General features: G+C 45.4%; 1 protein-coding gene across 2 annotated transcripts in view; it reads left to right on the forward strand.

Annotated features, from left to right (window-relative positions):
• The window catches only part of ush (Zinc finger protein ush), a 329,719-nt gene extending 314,661 nt beyond the window's left edge, over window positions 1–15,058 (forward strand). For both annotated transcript variants that reach the window (XM_089581433.1, XM_089581434.1), the window contains exons 4-7: window positions 142–502; window positions 819–1,108; window positions 3,902–4,066; window positions 7,345–15,058. In XM_089581433.1, the coding sequence (XP_089437559.1) occupies window positions 142–502; window positions 819–1,108; window positions 3,902–4,066; window positions 7,345–9,734 (3,206 nt within the window). In that variant the 3' untranslated portion in view covers window positions 9,735–15,058. The remainder of the gene's footprint in view (window positions 1–141; window positions 503–818; window positions 1,109–3,901; window positions 4,067–7,344) is intronic.
• Window positions 15,059–22,840: the final 7,782 nt, after the last annotated feature.

Genomic DNA, 22,840 nt, shown 5'->3' on the forward strand with positions numbered 1-22,840 from the left:
TAACGTGGCTAATGATAATGTTTCACATATTTAGTAACAAAGCTTTCAGCAATGCCCTGCATTATTGCACTCTCTATTATTGATCATCTGGCACTTGGTTGTGTTCTATACTCTGATCGGTTGAATTGCTGGTCTGTGCAGGTGATGAAGTGTGGTGCAACCTAACACGCGACATTGCAGCTGATACAGAACTCCTGGCTCATTTCACCGCGTCCTCCAAAGACACGCAGATAGCACCAAGGACTGAGACTGAAACTGACAACGATGCCTTGGGTGATGACATCGATGTCGTTGTTGATGACACAGATAACGTGGAATCAGCCTCATCTGCTGCAGAGGAGTTGAAGAATGGCGTGAGAAGTCCGGTGACTACATTATCCAGCTCGCCTGTTCCTACTACCTGCAATGGCCCAAATGCATCCTTAGTGGCTGATGATGACCAGAAAATGTCTGATGAAGCAGAGAACACAAGCGAGCTTGCTGAGAGGGTTGAATCACCTAGGTAAGTATTTTTATTGCTGATAAGTATTTGCTTAATTTCTAAAGCAGCACATCGGAAAAATATTGCATTCAGTCCCTTTTACTGCAGGTAGTGAAGCAATGGGTATACACTATAGGGCTTTATGCACACACACATAGCTGTATATACCAGACAGAAAATACCTGTAGTGAGAACTAGGTAGATTCTGTGGCACTCAGACAAAAGGTTAATGTCTCGGTGGCTGTTCGCTAAACTATATGTCACGTATGCCTAGGATTTTCGTGTGACTATATGAGCATTTCCTGAGGTTGGCATTATCACTTTTTTTGTTTTTCAGTGAAGTTGCAGTGCAATCAAGTGAACTAACACTGCAATCAAGTGAACTAACACCTGTTCAAGTGAAGCTGGAAGTCTGCAGTCCTGCTGCAGTTGCAAGTGGCCACTCATCTGAGGACCTGGTTTCTGATGATGCTGATGGAGAGTCTAGTGCCACGAAGAATGACCACTTGTCTGCAGTAGCATCGAAGAAAACTGATTTGCAACCTGAGCACATCAATGGCTACAGCCCTCTGGCAAGCACGAGCCCAGCCATGTTGCTGCAAAGGCCTGCAATAGTTCTTCAGCAAGGTACGATTGGCTGTATACCCTTCTTCGCTGGCAGCAGTTTATTTCCACGGAAATAACGCACCATTCCTGTCAGTAATCATTTCCATATTTGAGTAAATGCAAAATTTATGAGTAAGTGAATAATGCTACCGTATTTACTCAAATGTAGCGTGAGTTTTTTTTTTCTTTACCAAAAATGGCAGTGAAAAGAAACCCCTTGCGTTATAATCAAATATTATGCGCAGACAGAAGCACACTATGCTGCAGTTACTCGCAAATTGGTTCATGCGTCGTATTGGCCGGCCCAAAACTTCGGGAAGCAGAAAAAAAGCGATCGGTGTACTTGTGCACCAAGCACAAATTCGACGCTTCGAGAAAATCGAGATCAGAGCACACGAGACTAAGGCCTTCATTTCGTTCTTTTATAGTTTGGCAGGCTCCCTCAACGTCTGCAGCACTGCCGGTGTTGCACATTCGTAACTGGTGCATGGGAAGCTTGGCGTGGCTCGCAGCTTTCCTCGGGCGCATTTTTTGGAACTCATGTGCTGCCGCACAGTTTTTCGACGATGTTGGTGGCTATGGGGGTGGGGATTAAGGTTCTGCTTTTGTTGCCAGTTTAACCCTTTGAGGGTCGAATTATTTTGAAGAAAACTTTCCCAGGTGTTCAAATTACTTTATTGCGGATCTTGAATCTACAAAATGTATATAATCGAGAATAAATAGTAAAAAAAAATTAGGAACAGTACTTTGGTGACAGCATCACTCACAACTGGAAAATGTTCAATAGAATAGAAGAGCAACGGTGATAAGCAAGCTAAGAGCAGCACCAATAAAGATAGAAATCAACTTTCGCCACCTTTGCAAAACAGTGCCCACAAAGAGAAAACACGTTTCGCGCGACTCCGTTGCGATCCTGCGGCGGAATCGAAACCGCGTAGGCGCGTTGCCACAGAGGGCGAGAATACCTCGCGAGCAACGGTGATAAGCAAGCTAGGAGCAGCGCCAATAAAGATAGAAACCAACTTCGGCAGCCCCTGCAAGATAGTGCTGACAAAAAGAAAACTCAAATTTCGCACGACTCCGTTGCGATCATGCGGCGAAACCAAAACTACAAAAGGGGTGTTGCCGCAGTCTGTGCCGCCGCGCTAAAGCTAGACATAAGTTCTGCTTATCTCCGTAAGAAGGCAGCACAAAATTCAAACACTTCTTGTAAGTCCTAAGAGGTGGCAGCACCCCCCAGTGAGCACGCATTGTTCTTTTGGCGCAAAATTTCAAACGGAAGATCGAAACCGTACCCGTACGGCAAAGACCTTGCGGGACAGAAAACCGCCGCCGTACATATACGGCAAAAACCTTCAAAGGGTTAAGGTGGCATTGCTTGAAGTCTTGATGGGTGTGGGGTGACTGGGAACAAGTCAACTGCTCAGAGGAAACTAACCATGGCAAGTACCGGTAGACCGCGCGCAGCAGAGTCCATGCAGCGTGGGACACGAGGTGATCTGGACAAGTATTCCAGGGAACTTGAGGTAATCCAGCGGGCCAGTCCAGGGCACGTGGGGTAAAGGACGAAGGCAGCGGGCACCACACGCAGCTGCCACAGGATGGCAACGGCGAAGCAGGGAGTAGCAAGCAAACCCGTCTGTATCCGCACAGCTCCGTACGGTCACTGACGCTCTTGAAGCTTGAAGCATGTCTCACGCACGATTGAGCAGCTGGGAGAAGCTTTGTTTTCAAGAGGACTCAAAGGCACATGTCCTCTGAAGTGCACGGTTGACGCGATGACGGCGCAGCGGGACGCCGTGCTTATCACTGCATCAATCTTGTATGAGAATGGTTGGCGCGGCGCTCTTGCAGAAAAATGGGCATGTGAAGCCTTTGCGCAATAACGGTGGGAACACTTCTGCCGTACTATGTCAAAATTCGAAGGCGGCCCCTTCCTATGAAGCCAAGCCTAATGAAAAACATTTTTTGAGGTGCTTTAGTTATTAGTCTTCTACTGTATACTTTAAGTACACTGCAGTCTTGTTCCTTGTGCAATACATTCGCATACTTTCTTTTTTGCTCTTTAGCGCACGCAAAAGTGGCCCTGGCGCTTACATTAGTGTGCTGCGTTTTTTCCCTGTTTCGCGTCCGCAAAGTCTATACCCTCGTGTTGCAATCATGGTCTTGTCACATTTTGATAAATACAGTGTTTTGAAGATGTGTTAACCCTTTCAGACGCATTGTACAATATTGTGTAAGCTGCAAACTTACAGCTTTTTCTGAGAAACTGGAGCACTTAACAGTGATTTCATTATTTCAGTCAAATTGAGCACCCTTCTTGTTACAAATAAGTTGCTTTTTTTGTACCACGTAGCGAATGCAGTAAATAATATTTCACATAACAGTGAGCTAGGTAGCACTTTGTGCGCCGTTATTGTGCAGACAGATTTTGCTGTGAGTGAAAACATGATTGTTTTTGCTCAATTTCGAGCGTAATTTGAATCTTCGAAACACAAAGCGATTCCGCGATCCCTAGGCTGTTTACCTGACACACGAGAACATTTCGATGTTGTTGTTTCTAACAAATCTGACACTTTGTACGGAATTCTCCACATCGTTGTAAAAACCTGCCTGCTAGTCTTTCACGTTCGAAAACTAACAAATTCCCTTTCTTGAGGAATGAATATACGACTTAGGTGAAAAAATAATTGATTTCAGTCAAAAGAAAAAATGGCGCCTGAAAGGGTTAAAGACAAAAACTATTTTTTCACTGTAGATGTCTGTTGTAAAAGTCTGTTTCTTAAAGTTCATCTTGTTCCTGAACTTTTGCAGCGTTCGAGTGCAGCATGTGTGGCATTCAGTTCAGCAGTGGTAAAACGCTCAAGGCCCACCAGACATACTATTGTGCTCGACGAGGTGAAAAGGCTGCCTTTGTGCCAGCGCGACCACAGACAGAAGTTGCTGAAGATTGTCCACCACCTGTCTCACCTGGCCAACGTAAGTGACAAGCTGCTGTGGTTGGGTGGGTGGTCCGCTTGCTCTGCTTGCATTGTATGCCTGCGTAGCATGTAGCAAGAGTTACTGTGTATTTCCCTTCTTTATTCTACTTGCAGCAGAAGGTGGGAGTTAAGAGATTTATAGGTCAGGCAACCTGATTTGCTAGTTTGGTGGGGTCCATGGGGCCTGCCATGTTTTTTAATTTTGCACTCTAGGTTCATTTCATGTCAAAACTGACGTTTACCTTCATGTGAGGAACAAACTACATATGGGCTATTTATGGCCAAAGGCATCCCAAAATGGTAAACAAGCATAGGCATGCACAGAGGAGGAGGAGCAAGACGGGCATCGGCCTCCCTAATAGGAGGACGGGGCGCAAATCTTGTCCCCTATTGTTCCCCGATGCCCAGAAGACATGAACTTGCGTTGCCATGAGCTTTGGCCCCCCGTTATGGACAAACCTGATCACGCCTATGGGAACAAGTCATCATATTTGTTGTTGTTGCACTGTGGAGGGATGAAACTGAGCCAGTGAAGGAGATCCATTTTATTTCTTCAATTTACTGACTGCATCAGCAGAAAGCTCTAGCTGTTAATTGTGAAAGTGGGGATGGCACCGTTCTGAAATGTGACAGACGTGCCTGTGCATGCCAGGACTAATCATTGAAAGCACTTGCCTCATTATTTTGACAAATAGCACAATAGTGGTTAACACTGTCACACAGAAAAAAAACAGAAGTTGCATTATAAAATGCAGCAACAGACATGAGCTTACAACTCTTTGTGCCAAAAAGTAAAGTACAAAAGAGAAAACAACAAAAATGAAAGGAAAGAGACCAAAGAGTGAAAGATGACATTAGGATGCAAAGGTGTGGTTTTTCCACCCCAGTGCAAGATTAGAGTGAACATTAAGGTAGAGGTTATATTACAGAACTCTTACATCCTCTGGAAAAATACCGCAGGCATGGATGTCTTTTTGGCAGACATGAAACATCATTATTTGTTACCTCAAGGTTTACTTTGTGAAAGCATTAGTGAAAGCTTTGATTCCTTTTGTGCAGTACACTTTCAAAAGTCCTTAGGCATTGATGTTACTGCCCTCTTGGCGCTTCTAACTAAGCCTGCTCTAAACCTCCATTGACTCCTACTTAACACTGCATGTCCAAAAGGAAAGCATCGTGACTTCATTGTGCCTTACTGCAATTCTTAGTGATTTACTGTGCATCCACATGCACAAATAACTTGACAGTGCCTTATGCAGCAGGGCCACTGTGTGGGTGTTAACATTTGTGGTGGTCTTCTTAACTCCAGACATCAGTATCAAAGAAATGATGAAGGAGAGGCCTTTTGGGCCTTTTTCTTTTTTGTCCTGTGTGAATCGACTTGTGACAGCGCTGAAAACTGTTTGCCATTTCTACTGTTTAGTCCTGAAGTAGTTTTTCAAGGGGAACCATCCTTGCCAATGCTATCTGCTGAGGTCACAGAAAAATCCTCCCCCTTTTTTTTAAATTGGTGCCCTCAAAACTTGCCAAGCACGAAGTAGCAAAAACTGCTTTAAGGAACACCCTGAGATGCTACTGTCCTCAACATGCAGAATTGAGCTTTGATTCTTAAGTGCATCATCTGCTGTCTTCCAGTTATTCCGTTTACTCCTTGTGCACAAGTCGAGGGCCCGCAGGAAGTGTTACAAAGAAAATCCGGTGAAAAAAATTATCAGTCTGCTTTGCTTCTGCTAAACTCCGCTGAACCTATCTGGTGCAGAATACATTTAAGGTGAAATCATAAACTCCCGAGGGTCGCCAGTAAGCGCCTGTCATCCAGAATCATGGAGGAGCTATTTTAAAAAGAAGCTGGGAATGCACATGTCTTCAATTACCACCTCATCTTAATTAGCCTTACAAAGGTCCAAGGGTAATTAGTGACATACAATTCACTTCCTCATATGTTGATAAAGGTACCGAACGACTGCGTTAGGTGTATATCTTCCATTTATCACGATGGTTCGAAGTGCAGACACTTATTGCAAAATGTGAATTTTCACTGTTGTCATTTCACGTTAATTAGCCCATCATAGTCATCCAAGTGGTATTAGAGACTGTCGTAAATGACACATTAATATAGTGATATAATTGAACTTTATAGTGATATCTGTTATGACTCCATAGGTGCACTCTTTTTATTTATTATTGGAGTTCAGAGGGCAGACACTTTTACAAAACACATTTTTGTTATTGCCATTTCACTTTAATTAGCCCCTCAAAGTAAGCAAAGTGTAGCCACTTACAGATTGCATCTTTAGATGGTGACAAGATTGAACTTTACAGAGATACCAGTTATGACTCCTAATCCACCGTTGATTTACACTTTTTATAACATCCTATATAAAACAATTTTCTATACCCTGAGCTTGGCGCATGATAGCCTTAGCCGCTTATGCGCCATTAAACCCAACACGACGCAACACAGTTATGACTCCTAAGGTGCAACTTTTTCTTTACTATGAGGGTTCCAGGTGCAAACACTTTGTATGATTTCTAAATTTTCACTCAGAACCTGCCAACAAGAACCTCGTGGAGCAGCCCTCAAAAGAAGTCTGCGCTATAGCACTCATCATACCTTATTTGGGTTGTGTCAGCCATCTTCTTGCAAAGAGCACTGGGTGGGCTGCATGCACATGATATTTGTGGCCCCCAACAATCTGAGTGTCCTTTGCAACATACTCAACTACAAGCATACTAAAAGAAACAGCTGCAACAAGGGGTGAAAGCATTTTTTGTGGTGCTTTAGTGGTGTGGAGTGTAATACTGAGCTCTTGTGTATTATCACATGTGGGCTAGATGGGATGCTGCTTGGATCACTGTCTGTGAGTGGCACAACTTCTTAAGTCATTTATGGACTGACCCCTGTTCATGGGCAAGATTAGCAAAATTGAAACAGATATGCACAAACTCTTTTAATGCAGTTGATCACTTCTCGCATGTGCATCTTTATGAAGCTTCCCATTTCAGTATGGGTTTAAATGCATTAAACAAGTACAGAATAAGAAAATATAAGCATAAAATTTCATAAACATTTAATTATAACACACTGAATAATAAATAAGCAAAGAAACTCAGTCACACCCTCCTGTTGAAAAAAAAAAGTTTCAGGGTCCCTGAGCACTACCACATTTCAGAGATAAATCTCCTTGGTAGCATATATCAAAACTGGACTCCGTTCTGAGGCCGGGCCACAGTAGTGGCTGCCAGTTGAGTCAATGATTTGCATTGTCTTTGCAGGTTCATCCCCTCGGGAGAATGGTGAGGCTGGAATGGAGCCATGCATTGTCCCAGCCAAACGTCCCCGCCGAGAAGATGGGTTATCGCCACCAAGCTCTGATGCTTCTTCAACTACAAGCAAGTCTCCAAAGAGTGGCCGTACTTATCAGTGCAAGTATTGTTCATATGCCTATGACCGCAAGGGAAGCCTCACGCGCCACATGCGGCTGCATGGATCACCCTCGTCACCAACCAACACTACTGATGCCTCTCCAACAGCAGCTGCTGAAGATATCTCAATTCCACCAAGTGCTCGGTATTGTGCCAACTGCGACATCCAGTTCTCTTCGTACAAGACATTTACTGTTCACAAGCAGTTCTATTGTGGCACTCGGCATGTACAGAAAGCCCCAGTGAGCATTGCACCAGCCCCACCGCCAGCACCAACAGTGTCTATAGCGCCAGCTGCACCTGAACAAGTTTTGCTTAACCAGCCATTATTTGCAGCAATTTCTACTAACCCATTAATTCTTGTTCCATGTTCTTATGTCCCTGGAAATGGCCTCGTACCTACAACTGGCGGGGTTTTACGGCAGGATGCTTCTCCATCCGTGGCTCCAGCAATTGTTTGCCCTCAGAGTGTTACTGTGGCTCCTGCAGCTATGGTTACATCCAGTGGCCAAGCAACCCCAGTCACATCCACTGCAGCAGAGCCATGTGAAGCTAAGGAAAGCAGCTCACAGTGTAAAGAGTCTGGCTCTGAAGGTGTAGCAGGCACAGGGGCAAACGACAGCAAGTCCAACTCGCCATGCATAAAGCGGGAGCAGGTAACTGAGACTCCGCTGGACCTAAGCCTTCGAAAGGAGATGAAGCCTGGGCAGTCACCAAGGGACCCCTCATCACCTGCTCCCGTTCAGCAGGAGGAGGCTCCGAACCCATCTACTATTGTAGTGGGGGCTATAGACCCTCTGATGACTCTTGGTGAGCAAGTAGTCGTAAAGCAAGGAACTTCTCGATGCCGTGAATGCAACATAGTTTTCTATAAACATGAAAATTATTTGGCACACAAGCGCCACTACTGTGCTTCCAGGCAGCAGAAATTGGGTCGACTGTCTTCACCATCTGGGGATGAAGGATCTTCATCGGACCTTGCATCTCGATCACCATCAGCCAATGCTAGTGCATCACCAGTGCCCCCTGTTCCTGATATGTTTGGTCAGAGGGGTGCTGGTGTCCAGTCACCACCACAGCCACTGTACCAGTTTTACTGCCTCGCATGTGGCATCAAGTTCACTTCACTTAGTAACCTACAAGCCCACCAGACCTACTACTGTCCGAAGAGAGATGTGCTCAAAGGCCAAGTTGGTGTTGCAGCCGTCACAAGGCCTGCTGAATTTTCGTGTGCACGATGTCGACTGTCCTACCCAACAGATGAAGCTCTGAAGCAGCACCTTTGCTCTGCTGCTCTGCGCAAGTGTCCCTATTGTGATGTATTCTGCCCAACACAAATTGCTGCCCAGCGTCATCTTGTGACACACACAGGAGTGAGGGCATTTCGATGTGCAGAATGTGGTTACAAAGGCCATACACTCCGTGGAATGCGCACTCATGTTCGGATGCACTTAGAGAAGGGAACACAAGTGCAGGAAGAGGCTCTTATTCTTTGCGTTGGTGCAGATGGAAACACACTTTGTCCTTGGAATGGCACTACTGCCGTGCCTGCAGCAGTAACTCCCACTATTCCCCGGGCAAGTGAAACGACTGAAGAAGCTTCTGCTCGGTCTGGTAGTCCTCCTACTGCTACTGCCATGACAGAAGAGTCTAACTCAACTTCAAGAGCTTGTGAGGATCATCATCCTGCACCTACAGAGTTGCTTCATTGGTGCAATCTGTGTGGCTACTCCTCCTCTTACAAGGGCAATGTGGTCCGCCATGTCAAGCTGGTCCATCGTGATGTTGTTGCCACCTCAGCTGTTCATTCCTTTACAAGTGAAAGACCTCGTCCTTCAGTGAATGAAAGGCGACACTCTCCCGTGCCAGAAGTGAAGGTGGAAGAAGTCTCAGATGCAGAAGACACTACCACAGAAATTGGAGCCACCCAGCAGTCTGAAACCGTGACTTGTGTTTCTCCAGCTGTTGCCGAGACCTCAGCTACTTTGGTGGATGTTGTTGCTAACAGCTCAGCTGATGCTGATGCTTCTGCTGCAATGAAACCAGTGCTGCCTGTTCCAACACCAAAGAGCAAAGTCCCTGGAGGAACCAAGTACTGTAAAGCATGTGACATATCGTTCAACTACCTATCTACGTTTGTTGCGCACAAGAAGTACTATTGCACCTCCCAGACTTCAGACAGTGCAGATAGCTTGAGTGCAGTAACTGAACTAGGAGAGTCGGCACCCGGGACAGCCTAAGGATTCCTCTGTTCTGGCAGTTTGCTAAATCTTGGAAGCCTCTTCGTGGAGTGGAAGACTTTGTGGACAGGCACAGGTGCTTCGGTGGGCTTGCAGAGGGATCGCAGTGCACACTGTCCAGCCCGGTCAGCAGATTGGCTGTGGTTTCTACAGAATGTTGTACATTTGTGTCTTGTGGTGAGCAGGCATCAGTAATATGCATTGACAGAAGATTCCTTTTGTGACTGTGTTGGATGTTTGAGGAAGGAAAAAGTGAGGAAGGAGGGGGAGGTGGTGTGTTAGATCAGCATTTAAATAACCAATAGTGACAGCATCGGTGGCATCAGTACTCACAGAAGGCATAGACGAAGCAAAAGCCAGAAGCAAATATCCATCTCTACTGCTTAGTGCAGTGCTGTTCTTGTAGGTTTTGAACACTTGCATTTTTTGGACACATGATTGCATCAGGAACTTCTTTAGCAATTTTAGAGGCAACCAAAGTGTCTGCTGGGATGGTCACTAGCCTACTGTACTTTTATCTATACCAGCAGGCTTTTAACTGGCCTGCTTGTTACTTATGATATTAACTATACTACATTCCCAGCTGCCCCACCGACAGTGAAGTTTCTTGTACACATGTGTCCATTTAATTGATAGTGTTGTAGATGACATGCACTTCTGACACTGGTACCAGAGAGTGCCATCATCACATATTGTGGCTATTGAAACTGAGGCATGTGTGAGGCCTGTACTTCACTTGGCATAAATTCTTGTCTTTATTTGTTTACATATTGGCTGACAATTTTAAGGATGTTGGTTTGTTGTTCTTAAAAACATTTATCATATTTGTTATCGCATACATGCCATGTGTCAAACACTTTGATCATGCATTATCTTGGTAGCAGCAAATAACATGGTTCACAAAGAGTTCACTGCAAGAAAGGCCCTATCAGGCTATGGCTGATGGACAAGGGCATGAAGGTTCATCAAGGTTCAAGTGAATTCAGCCACCAGTTTTGACTTGATTGTTTTCTTAAGGTAATACTGAATTTGTCACAAAAATGCATTTGTTTCACTTCAGCGCACTGATGATATAATGCAGAGAGCGTACTGACTACTCAGTGTGGTGTATCTTATGTACATAATATACATACCTGTATATCGGTGTATCTATGTTAGCACATTTTCATGTAACCTTCATGTGTACGCATAGCAAGAACTCTTGTCGTGTAAGCTTTTTGCCGTTTCTTTTTTATTATTCTACTGTTGTTTCATGCATTTTAAATGTGGGTAATGGTTAACAGCATCAAAATGCAGTTACCGTGAACATTGCATTATTTTTACTCGAAATGCATGCATGAGATGCATCCTTCCTGGTGATGGTGCAATTTTTATTGTTGCAAGAAAAGCAGGCAAAAATCATAATATAGAGCTTTTTCATTTAATCTTTACCTGAAAGCTATTTTCACACTACCTTGGGTGGTTTGTTCTAACTTGGCCATTTAGACTACATGATGCAAGATCCTTCTAAAGCTAGAAAATGCACACCATTCCAGTCAAGCCATTATGATGTGTTTCTTCATTCAAACACATCTAGTGGATTATGAGAGCCCCTTATCCTCAGCTTGAGTGGTAACTCAGCCTGTTAGCACCAACATTTTATTACTTGCCCTTTCCAGGCACGTAGCTCCCCACACCAACGGTTTGGAATGTGAAAGCAGCACAAAACTGCATGCTGCAGCATGAAGCATTTATGTGAAAAAGCTGGCACCTCTCTTAGCTATTTCACTCTGTCCCAAGTATATGAAATGCCACTTCAGCCAAATTCCAGATGTTAACTATATGTCACTTAGCTTCTTTTATGTCCCACCATTAAGATTTGCCATTTGGAAATTGCCCATGGCTAATTTAATCTTCTGGTGTGTTTTGTACCCTTATGTGTGACTGTCAAAAGCTGTGTCACACCTGTGAATGAAACTGTAAGGCTGGTAAGCCATATCTGTAACAGGGATGTACAGCTATGAAGATAAGACATTATTTTGTGCTTTGTGAATGCTTTCTTATGGTAGAGAACATATAAAATAGAGAAACGTTAGTTGCAGACATAAAGCATTACCCTGTGACTGCTGCTTAGCTCTCGAAACCTTGTGGATAACTTTTAGCGTTACTCATCTCATTAGACACTTAAAATTTTTTTATGACTGTCATGAAAAACATGTTCTTTCAGAAAGAATCACTTTTGTCTACTTTGAGTGGAATGGGAGCTGAGAGATTGGGGACTGGGATGCAGCATTAACAGCTAAACATTACATGCATCTGCCATGACCGTGCAAGAAAATTTGGTGTCATTATGTGGTAATCTTGATAACAGGCAAATGTGTTGTTTTTTGTGCTAGATGTCATTGTTATATAGACGAGGACAAATTTCATTCACAAATGTTAGTCTTGAGCAAACAATTACTTGGAAAAGTACAGCCTTTTTCTTGTAGACTAATCCAGTATGTAATATATGTGTCAGTGAACAAATTGATGGCTTAAGTTGCCATGACCTGGTGAATTTCATGAATGGCACATGATGAATACGGTGACAAGTGCAAGTGTGACAGAGCTTTTGGTAGCTTTTTAATGCTTTTATTGTATGGTGCCAATGCATTTACAGTGACAATTGCTTCTGCCTTGCCTCTTCCCATGTAAAAACCACACACCGGTGAAGACAACTTTGGTTTTGTTGAATTTTATTGTGTGAGGCAGTGTGCTGCACTTTGTGCATGCATGCTTCCTGTGTGACATGCAGGGCTCGCAGCCAACTGAGTTAGTGCATTAGTTTCTGAATGAGCTCATTTTAGTTGTACATTAAAAAGCGCACATGTGGTGTCTGTCATGCATACTGAAATTCTAAGACACTGTTGAAATTTTGTCTTGTGCCAGTGATATTATTTTGATGCGCATGCCAATTTACACATGCATTTTTCTGTGCTATCATTACATGTCGTGTTACTGATGTGGTAGAGGAGCAAACAAAAAGTGTGACGGGAGGGGCGCATGCACCTGTACAAGCCTTTGCAAGTAGGCTGTATCTGTAAGTCACCAGTAGCATAGGTACCACAGCGAGCATCGCAAATAGTTAACACAAATGTTTTTTCACGTGTTACAGTAATTAGATATACTTCACTGAAACTGAGGGCTCACTTAGCTATGATAACCCAGCTGTAACAGCAGGCAGACTAAGTTACTTTGAGAAGGTAGCTGTAACAACGTTCGCATTGCAGGCGTCGTGCTGGCTTCGCACAAATCCCGCTCCAACAAGGATACCTCAGATCTACGCTGGCATCGAGACAGGCATGAGCACCCGTCGAGCAGCGTGTACTAAGGCATCCGATTAGTCCTGCGGTGATGCTCGTGCGTGCAATCACGCACATACCCACACTTGGAGGAATTGGTCACGATGTCTTTTACAATGTTGTTTATGTGTGCGAAATAATACTACCGGTTCAGCAGGTAACTGCACCTCACTCGATCAGAGGTCATACGTGTACAGTAACTCTCTGTAGCATAAGTATTGCGAATAAGGCTTGGGCGGGACGTTGGGAGTGCTCACAGCAGACATGTAGAGCTGCATGAATAGAATCGCCGATGCGGCGCGTCGTGTGGCACGTCTGTGCCTCCCAACATGAGCAGAAGCGAAGGTAGCATCCTGGGAGCGGTTAAAGTGAGCGCAGTATCCTAGGGGCACAGGTTCATAGGAGGCTTGCATTATAGCAGGCAAGCCTTTGCACCTGTGTCTGTCAAGTTCTTTCTGTGTCGTGTAACTATGGTCGATCAGTGCGGACGGACAAGTCGACCCTTGGTGCTCGCCACTTCATCAGATCCCACGACACGTGTAATGGCATGAGCACGGGTGCGTTTCCTTGTGCACAAAACTCCGCGAGTACAAAATAACAGACTCCTGATTTACGCCATTCAGAGACCGCAAAGTAGAACTGCTCGGAAAAGTTTGGGTCAGGGAATGACTATGAGTTGCTGACCAGCACGTAATAGCAGCTTGCTGTTATTCTATGCTGTCTCTATGTCTGCGTTGAGCTGCTTTAGGGCCATGACCTAAAACCACACCGAAAAACTGCAGCAACTGCTCGCGTTTTTTTCTTGAACGTGTGAACGGTGCAAGCTGCAGAAAATACAAATGACCATGGCGGGAGAAGTCAGGCACAGCACCCTCACACTTTTAGTGATTGACAGGTGCACAGTGTTCTTTTTGTGTGACGCTCCTTTTTGCTGATTTCCAGTGTTAGCACGTAAGCAGTGTGCATTATCATGGTGACGTTCCATGTTGCCGGCTCAACTTTGCTAGCGACACGCCAAAAACTGCACCGCCTCTTGTCGTTCCTCTGGAATGAGTGTGTGCCGCCTCCTCGCGGCTGCTGGTGCCGTCTGGTGCCAGCCCTGTCCTCTTCATTTCGTGTTCTGGCCCTGCTGTTGGGATGCAGTGCTGCTTGCAGGCTAAGCATGCGGCACTGCGCCACGCAGCCCATGAACGTCTGATGAGCCTCTCCAGCAACGTCCTGTAATGGGAGGCCTCAGACACATGAAAGGCAGGCGACGAGATGCTGCCCCTCTCAACTGTACCAGCAAGCTTGTCATGTCCATAGCACCAAGTTGTCTGTATTCCTACTAAATTATTGAGGCCTCTAGACGTGTTTTCCCGACCTGTCACAGGTGTTTGCAACCGAACATCTGAACTAGTCAAATGTGTGATGGTGATGATGGGTGTGTTGTCACTGCGAAGATGATGGAACGCAAGTGCGTGTCCCTTACCCGGTCTGAGTGATTTCATGGTGAATGCCGTCGCAACTGGCTGCAGTTCTTATGAAAGGTGCAATCGCATATATGCGCGAATGTTCTGCATAACACATTGTGCGTACATATTGTACATATCTATACGGGGTGTTGCACATAAAGTGAGCCGAGGGTTTAAAGAGAAGACTGCTCTTTGTTGGAGGAATGAAGCTGAGACAGCACTTTTGCGAGTTGCCCAGAGTAAGCGAGTAGTGTTTTTGTTTTATTTCTGCTAATTTAAGGATTTATATTACGATCTTTAATGAACCTTTCAGCTGCTTGAAATACATAGAAATCCTATTTAATATGCTTATAGCATAAAAAAAAACGATTCTAGATGTTAGCTCTAATGCAAAAGCGTCCCCTACACTCTGGACAAAATGAGCAAAATCTGAGATGGTCGCGGAAAGAGCGCAAAATTTAAACATCCCGAGCCCAGCAGCGCTTCCTTACTGGCCGGTGACATGGAGATGTTTGCACAGCCACAGTCGCAATCGATGGGCGCAGGAGGCTATCCTTTTTTTTTCTGGGGGGGGGGGGGGGGGGGGGGCGAGGCGTCGCGTGTTACCATTATAGCGTTAAAAAGACTTTCAGAATGAACTTAAAATTGTGCTACTTCCAGTTTAACTAGTGAGCCAATTCCCCACTCCCAGACCTGGTGGCCATGCCTTGTTATTTTATTCCTATATTTTTAGATATTAATGCATACGTTTCACTACTACTACGTCTACAGCTATGTGAAAGCCACTTCATTTTAACGGGGTAGTTAGTACAACGTAAAAGATTCTCTTGCTTGCACTAGGTGGCCACCAACTGCACTGCCTCAGTTTTGTTCTTCTGACTTGAGCCAATTTTATTTATATCCTTGGCTCACGTGACGCTGGGTGCCCTGTATATATTATATACACATCTAGATTTTCGTGTTTCGAGAGGTGCGTGTGCGTGTTTGTTTCTGTTCTCTTTCTTTCATCGACGTCTTCCAGAAAACTAGTCCGAAAAAAAATGATGGGGGAAACTGTACGTTTCCAGCGGTGGTGTGAAATGCTAGCTTCTGCACCATGCACTGGCTGCGATACGTCTCCTGTGCGCTTGGCGCTGTCGGTGCTCAGAATGAGAACGAGCCCATGTCGTGGTGAATGAATTTTATGAAAAAAAATGGTTATTAAAGTTGAGTTGCACGTCAAGTTCAAAAAAGTTTCGTCATGTGTCTCTTCCTTCTCAGTCACTTTAAAGACTCTCAATGCGCTCTTCCCCCTCGCCGCCGTGCAGGGTGAAGACAACTGCATTGTCTGCTAGGGCATCCACCATTCTTATGGCCCACTCCGTAGGCAGCCAACGGCACCGCGCAACTGGATGTAGAGTTCGTTTAAAAAAAAAGGTTTGCTGTATTAAGATAGCGAAGAAAACATTGAAATCAGCACCGGTGATGAATATGTTCACTGACTGACGCTGTTTAATCTCTGATTGAGTGCATTTATTGGCAGCAGAAAACTGCGTTCTCGCCAGCCGCGTAAAGACGTTTTGGCTGCTGGCTGAATGCTAAATTTAATTAGAAAACAGCACATAGTTACGGGACACAAAAATAAATGGCGACACACCTTGCTTCCAAGTCATGAATTCTCAAAACAGACTACCCCAGTTACAAGCTGTATGCTGCCGCGCCGAGTGGAAAGCAGGGGTGATGTCAAGTAATCTCCCTGCGGCTGGAAGTAGGCCGTGCCTAAGTGGCGTTCTATGAATGTTAAATAGTTAATTTCAGCAGTACCTGCAGTGAACGTTGCACTTTTTCATTTGATGCTATATTACCCGAGTTGCATTCTAGTTTTTTAATGCAAAAAATAGTTTAGCAGTGGACTTCAAATATGAGGCAATTGAATCATACACAACTCTAAACTTTTCTTTTTCCTGCCCTTGTGAGGAGGTCTTCGTTCCACTGAACAAGAGAGGTGGAATAAATTGGCCACCGCTATCAGTTTTGGGGAAGTCCTTTGTCGCTCTTGAAATGTCGTTCTCCATGCCTCTTTATCTGGAAGACAGGTGCAGCTGAGCCACTTCCCGGCTCAATCCGCTCCAGCAGAAGCAGCACCCCCTGAACACAGCAGAAGGGAGGAAAATACCCATTTCTTTGACCGGATGGAATGATATTTGATATGCGGAGTGTCTTGCTGCGATATGTGACGTTTCTGTCTCCGAAGGCCTATTAAAACAGTGCTGAGCTAGTACAAGCTGCTACCACTACTCAGTTCGAGGGCAGATACGCACGACTTTTAAGCTTATTTTAAGTAGCTTATTTGTACGTGAGAGAGAGTATGTGCTCTACGCACGCGTTCGTTAGTTTCGTTCACAAAGAAGGAACTCCGGTAAAACTTAACTGGTTTAATTTGCCGAACGGTAAAACAAGAAAACTTTACAGAGCACAACCTTTCCGTTCAGCGTCTCGCAAAACCATTGTCCCTTCGATGCCGGGCCGAGTCCTCCTTTCTCCCTCTTCCGCCGCCGCTCCCGCCTCTCCGACCTTGGACAGTAGAGTTCCCGGAAAACGGCGACGGGCAACCGCGCTGCCCGACTCACCACCCGCCGCCCGGTTCAGGAACGGTCGCGGGGGAACGGCCGCGGGATCCCCTTTCGGGCGCCTGCCACTTGGTCGGCTCGCGCACACACACGCACACACGCGCGCAAACACATGTATGTACATGGGTCCCTGGCCGAGGAAATCGCGTGTCGAATGGCGCCGCATCTTGTCCCCCTTTTCGTCTCCGACATAGCTATTGGAAGGAGGAACAGACTATGAAATAAGCCTCTCAAACTTTTGCTATAATTCAGGTTTTTGCAAAATATGTGGCTCAGTATATAGATATCTATAGTCGGATAGAACTCAGTCTGCAGTGGTGTTCCGCCCACCTTCAGGGCCGCCGCACAGAATTCCTCCTCGACAAAAAAAAAAAAAAAAAATAGACTGTTATTAAAACTTGTCACCTAAACAAGAAGTTAATTGCAAGAAAAAAGTTATAAGCTCTAGATTTTTTATACCTGGCTTGATAATAAAATTAAGCATTGGAAAGCTGGTTTCGTTTATTTTTGTGACTGGCTCGCGGAGTACTACAGTAAATACGCTTCATGAGCGATATACTAGCTGATTGAGAACAAAAAGACTGAAAAACACAATTCCTCATGTCTGGAGGCTGGACTGTCAGTCTATCCTACAGACTACTGGAAGTGGACTAGGCAGTCATTTTAAATATTGGAAGTGGCACTCTGTTATACAACATGCTCGCAAAACAGCAGCGACAACGACCATGTGCTCGAGCACATGGTCGTTGTCGCTGCTGTTTTAGAACACCTCTTTTTTTTTTTTTCACAAGTTTTCGTTTTCTGCCCCAGGTTGCAGAAAGTTCTAGGGGCCTGAAAACAATTTTTTTCTATTTTACCTAGCCCGGCCATTGCCCCCGAAAATTTCTGCTGTTCAACAGGCAAGTAACCATCAATTCATCGTTACTTATTATTCGTCACGTTTTCATTAGGACAAAACCATGCAATCGAAGTTTCCTGGAATCGAGGGGAAGAAAAAAAAGAAAGCTGCCAGCTCTCTCTACATATCATTGCATTACATGCTGTTTTCACTGTAAGCAAATGAAATGTGTACAAAGTGTTGGTCACGAATGGCACAGCGTGTACATATCCTTATGCACGCCGCAGCCTATATACAACGAAGAGCAAAGCATTTGTGTAATCCAGAAGTTCTACCAGTTCTGCGCGCACATGCATATATGCAAGAGATCAAAAATGCATGAAGGATTAATGCCGCAGGTAAAATCACGCAAATGAACGGCAAACTTGACGCGCACGCAGGACAAGTCCCTTACCTGCCACTTTCGCGCTTTGTCTTTACCAGCCAGAGGAGTATTTTCTCGGAAATCGCAACATCTTTCAGTCATTTCGCGAGTGTTTCGTGCACGGGGGCACACACCACCCAAGCATTTAGCACAAAAAACGCTTGCGCGCGTCTTCCCCAACCCACAGCAGTGAAACGTGAGCGTCGCAACGGCCGCCGCCGCTCGGAAAGGCGGCGTCGACCCGTTCAAAGAATATGCAGTTTTAACGTAGCCGGGCCGCTGTCCGCTAAATGCGGCAACGCGCTGCCGTTGGTACCGTTTCCAGGCTTGCCTATATACATTTGCCGTACGGTAGCAGTCAGTTGCCGTAGTTGTGCTTACCGTGTTTACGCATTGAGGCACACGTACGCGGTAACGTGGGACAGTGCACGCCTATAGCTGCCGAATGAAATATCCTCGCTGAAATAATTGCTGAGTAGTATCAAAAACTCACGCAAAGAATGCACTCCAGAGGCAGTTGTTGCTGGAATGTGCAAGAAGACATTTTGCAAAAGTAACCACAGGGCCCACAGCTTTCGTAACCTTTGCAAAGTGGAAGCTTGGGCAGGTTGCGGGCAGCGCGAAACACGAGGACAGGACTAGCACACAGTCAGCGCTGTGTCTGTGTGCTATTAGGATCGGATGAGCGTGGTCGGGCCGGAGAAGGGACGAGGAAGGCGGGAGACGGGGTTACGAAGAGAAAACCAGGAAGGAAGAAAACTTTATGCAGGAATATTTACATTATTTACAAAAGGGGTAACTGAGAATGCACCTCAGTGAAAGAGAACGTCTTCAGGAGTCAAACAGGAGTGCTCTGGAGTCCTCAAAACAACGCCCGTTAAATAACGCACGGATTCCCCAGATCCCTGTCTGGGGAATATAGTCCGAAGAATGACGTCCAATCGCATGGGCAGAGTCCACTGTTGATACCGCCCACGGCAGGGCGGCGCTGGGCCGTGGGGCTCTCCCGCAGCTCGGTTGATGGGAGAGGGTAGAGGCTCAGTAATTAAACACTGCTGTCTTTCACTCAGCACACCACCACTCTGTTCGTTGACCCGAGGGTCGACTCGGCCACGGAACGCCGCCATCGTCGCTGCATCTTCGGCCTTCGGCGGTCTTTGACTTTCGCCGCTGCCACCATGGTCCCACGGTCCTGGAAGGTCGCTGCCTTAATCCACTTAGGCAGGAGGGTAGCGCGAGCTGCCTTAATCCACACAGGCAGATAGGGGGGGGGGGGGGGGGGGGGGGGCATCCCAAACTCAACAGTGCTCATCATGTCGTGATGTTTCGCGCGGCGTCGATAATGTTCGCAATCTTTACATTGCACTCCGATGTTACCTGTCCTTGTGGTAGGGGGTATGGGTAGCAAATTTACGTGTAGAAAGAGAAGTTTATTTTTTTCTAATGTCAACAAAAATACAAAGCAAAACTGCTGAACTCAATGCTCTGATCAGTCAAGCACATGCGCAGTGACGCAGCACTGAGCACGTCAGTAAGGCAGTAAGAAAGCCGACACTCGACCGCCGCGCAGGACGATGAAATATGTCGACCATTTGCGCAAGAACTCAGCCTCACTCATTGACAGTGCGTCCACGCATGCTTGCTCAAAGAGGCGCGTGCGGAGGCGCTGCAACATCGGAAACATTGCTCTTTGCGGACGCCCATTTAAGGAAGGCGTGTGGGAGTGTGGGAGTGGACTAGTGTCCACTATGTCCACACCGATCGGCGCGCAGCAGATGGCTCCGAAAAGGCCAGTTCGAGAAAGAGGAATTGCCTTGTCATCGCTGCCGAGTTGCTCACCGGCCAGGGACTGAACTACCTGCTTTTCGGGCGCAAAGCAACCGTCCCACGTCACCAAGGCCAAAAATTATTTTCTTACACAGTGCTCCTAATTGATATATGCTGTATATCATTTAAGGTACAGTCGTGAGCAATATCAGAGGGAACAAAGTGAACAAGCTATACGTGGCAAGCACAGTTTTTTCTGTGAGTATGACAAGCTTTCCCTTAGGCGAATATTTTCCAAAAGTCATTCTCAAATATAGTGGAGAATTAACATGAAAATTTGCAGTTTTGTACAAAAAAAAATTGCTTCCTCTCATATTGCTCGCGGCTGTACACTAAATATAACTCCATCAAATTAACGTACTCAGAAAAAAAAAACTGATTCTCTGGTTCCTTCCGGCTGCGTTGATATTTGTCCGGCAGCAAATGACGCATTTAGTGCCGGGAAAAATGGAATTCAGAAATCTTCCCGCCAGTCGAGTCGAACTCGTGTTGTCGTTACCGAAAAGGACGGGTAGCTGCCGTTTTGAAGTGAATGGCGGTGTAGCAGTCTCAGTACAGTGGCTAGTCTCAGTATCCACGCCGAGGGATCTGTGTCGACGCACACATTTTACCTGCGAAATCGGCCGGTGGGGGCGACACCTGTATTTTTCGCTACTATTTTATAGCTCATGAAAACTCCGCTTCCGGTTAGAATGGTATCTTTGTGTCTAGAACGCGGCACCCTATCGATAGAGGCCAACTTCTATTTGTCCTCAGTTTGTCCTTAACAAGGAACCGTACAGAACCAATTTTCAGCGAACACTTGTTTTTACGTCTTACAAATCTGGATATTTAGGCAATATATATTGGCAATATGTGGGCGACAAAGGAAGCACCACGACACAAACAGAAGTATTGTAATATATGCGTACAATTCCTATTAATTTACATATTTAGTAGACATTTAGCATAATCATTTGACATTTTAGAGCATGTCTATACCTGTGCTTAGATGGGCACAAAGGTAGCAGTAGCACGGTGGTTTGGGCCAGTTGGTTGCTATCCATAACGCAAAAAGATTCGCAGCATAAATAAAGCGCACACAGAAAACCAGGAACAAGACAGGATGGTGCTACACTTCCGACTGATATTGTTTTACGTCACGAGAATGAATGTATTTAAACGTCGAGTTTTTTCAAATAAAATTAGTTGGAAGTGCAGCACCGTCCTGCCTGGTTTGTTCCTGGTCTTCTGAGTGCGTTTTATTTATGCTGCCATTCTTTTCTGCGTTATGAACAAGGGTTGCTGCTCGCTGTGTTGTTCTGCTCGCAAATTCCTTGACGACTTTCTCTAAACCACGACCGACGTACATTTCATATGCACATGCAGTATCAGGAGGCGCAATAGCTTCCTCTTGTGTCATTCGGCATGAGCAAGCACGCTTTTACTCGACGCAGAGCACTAAAAGGGCGCTCCCCACAAGCGACAGAAGCGATATGGGCAACAGAAGCTGGAAATGCCTTACGGCCTCATCCGAACAACTTGCAAGCATTTTTCGATTCCTTTTGCAGAATATCCAAAGTGCGCAGGGTTGTGACGGAACCAGCGTCACGTAGAATAGTTGGTAAAAGCAGAAACTGCGCCGAAAGTATGCGCAGGTCAAAATAATCTGTATGCTCTCCCAAAACAGTATTTAGATTACCTGCTATAAAATTTTGAACTAGCAATGCTGATTAAAATTTATACTAGTTTTATGAGCTGCTGTTCAAAACGCTGTTTTGTTTCACTTATGATCCAGTCGGCAGCAGTGAAATACTCCTTGCGCAGTGTGCCCTTAGTGTCGAGCAACTGGCTGAGCAAGCCTGTCGGTTACCTCGTATACAGGGCGTTTCACGTAACATGAACCAAAGATTTAAAAAAAAAAACTGGCTCACCGGAGCTGGGTGAAACCAACGGCATATTATTTCTCGTCGTGTGACGCTCCTCACAGTATTCTTGAAATTCTGCTTAACAAAAGCCAATCATCTCAGATTAATTATGCAAATTTTCTATTATTCACTGTAGGGTCACGTTCATTATCTCAAGTTGTAGAGGGGTTAAGAAAGAATGGATGCTGTTCTTTGCAGTAACGTATCTTCTACTTGGTCCTTTTTTTTCCGGAATTTAAAGATTAGGCCGCGAAATATAAAAATAAACCACATGGCTGCGCTCATGCGCTACCATATTCCAGCGCCATATTCCAGTGCTTTGCCTTCCTTTTTTTTGTTTGCCTATGCGATGGCTGAATAAAAGTTCCGTCAGAATTGGCTGTCGATGGCTTGCTTATCCGTTATCGCACGTCAAGGCGCGCGCTTTCCATATTCAGGAAGAATGTGCTGACAGACTTTCAAGACTATGCTGAGAGCCAAGGGCGTCCGCAGAACTTTTTTCAGGAGGGGGGCACCCGATGTCCGGGGATGGGGGAGGCGGTAGGTTAGCACCAGAAAGGAACTATTTGTGGTCCAAACTGCGCACATGAAACAAAAATCAGAAACCGCAAATTAGTGCTAGGCTTGGAGAACATACATTGCATTTTATTAATGAACAAAGAATTAAAGTAAATAAGCAAAATGCGAAAAGGTACTATCACTTAAGCGTGCTAAGATGCCATTAGTT

Source organism: Amblyomma mixtum, chromosome 3 (assembly GCF_055824585.1).
Source record: "Amblyomma mixtum isolate Tamu chromosome 3, ASM5582458v1, whole genome shotgun sequence".
Taxonomy (NCBI): domain Eukaryota; kingdom Metazoa; phylum Arthropoda; class Arachnida; order Ixodida; family Ixodidae; genus Amblyomma; species Amblyomma mixtum.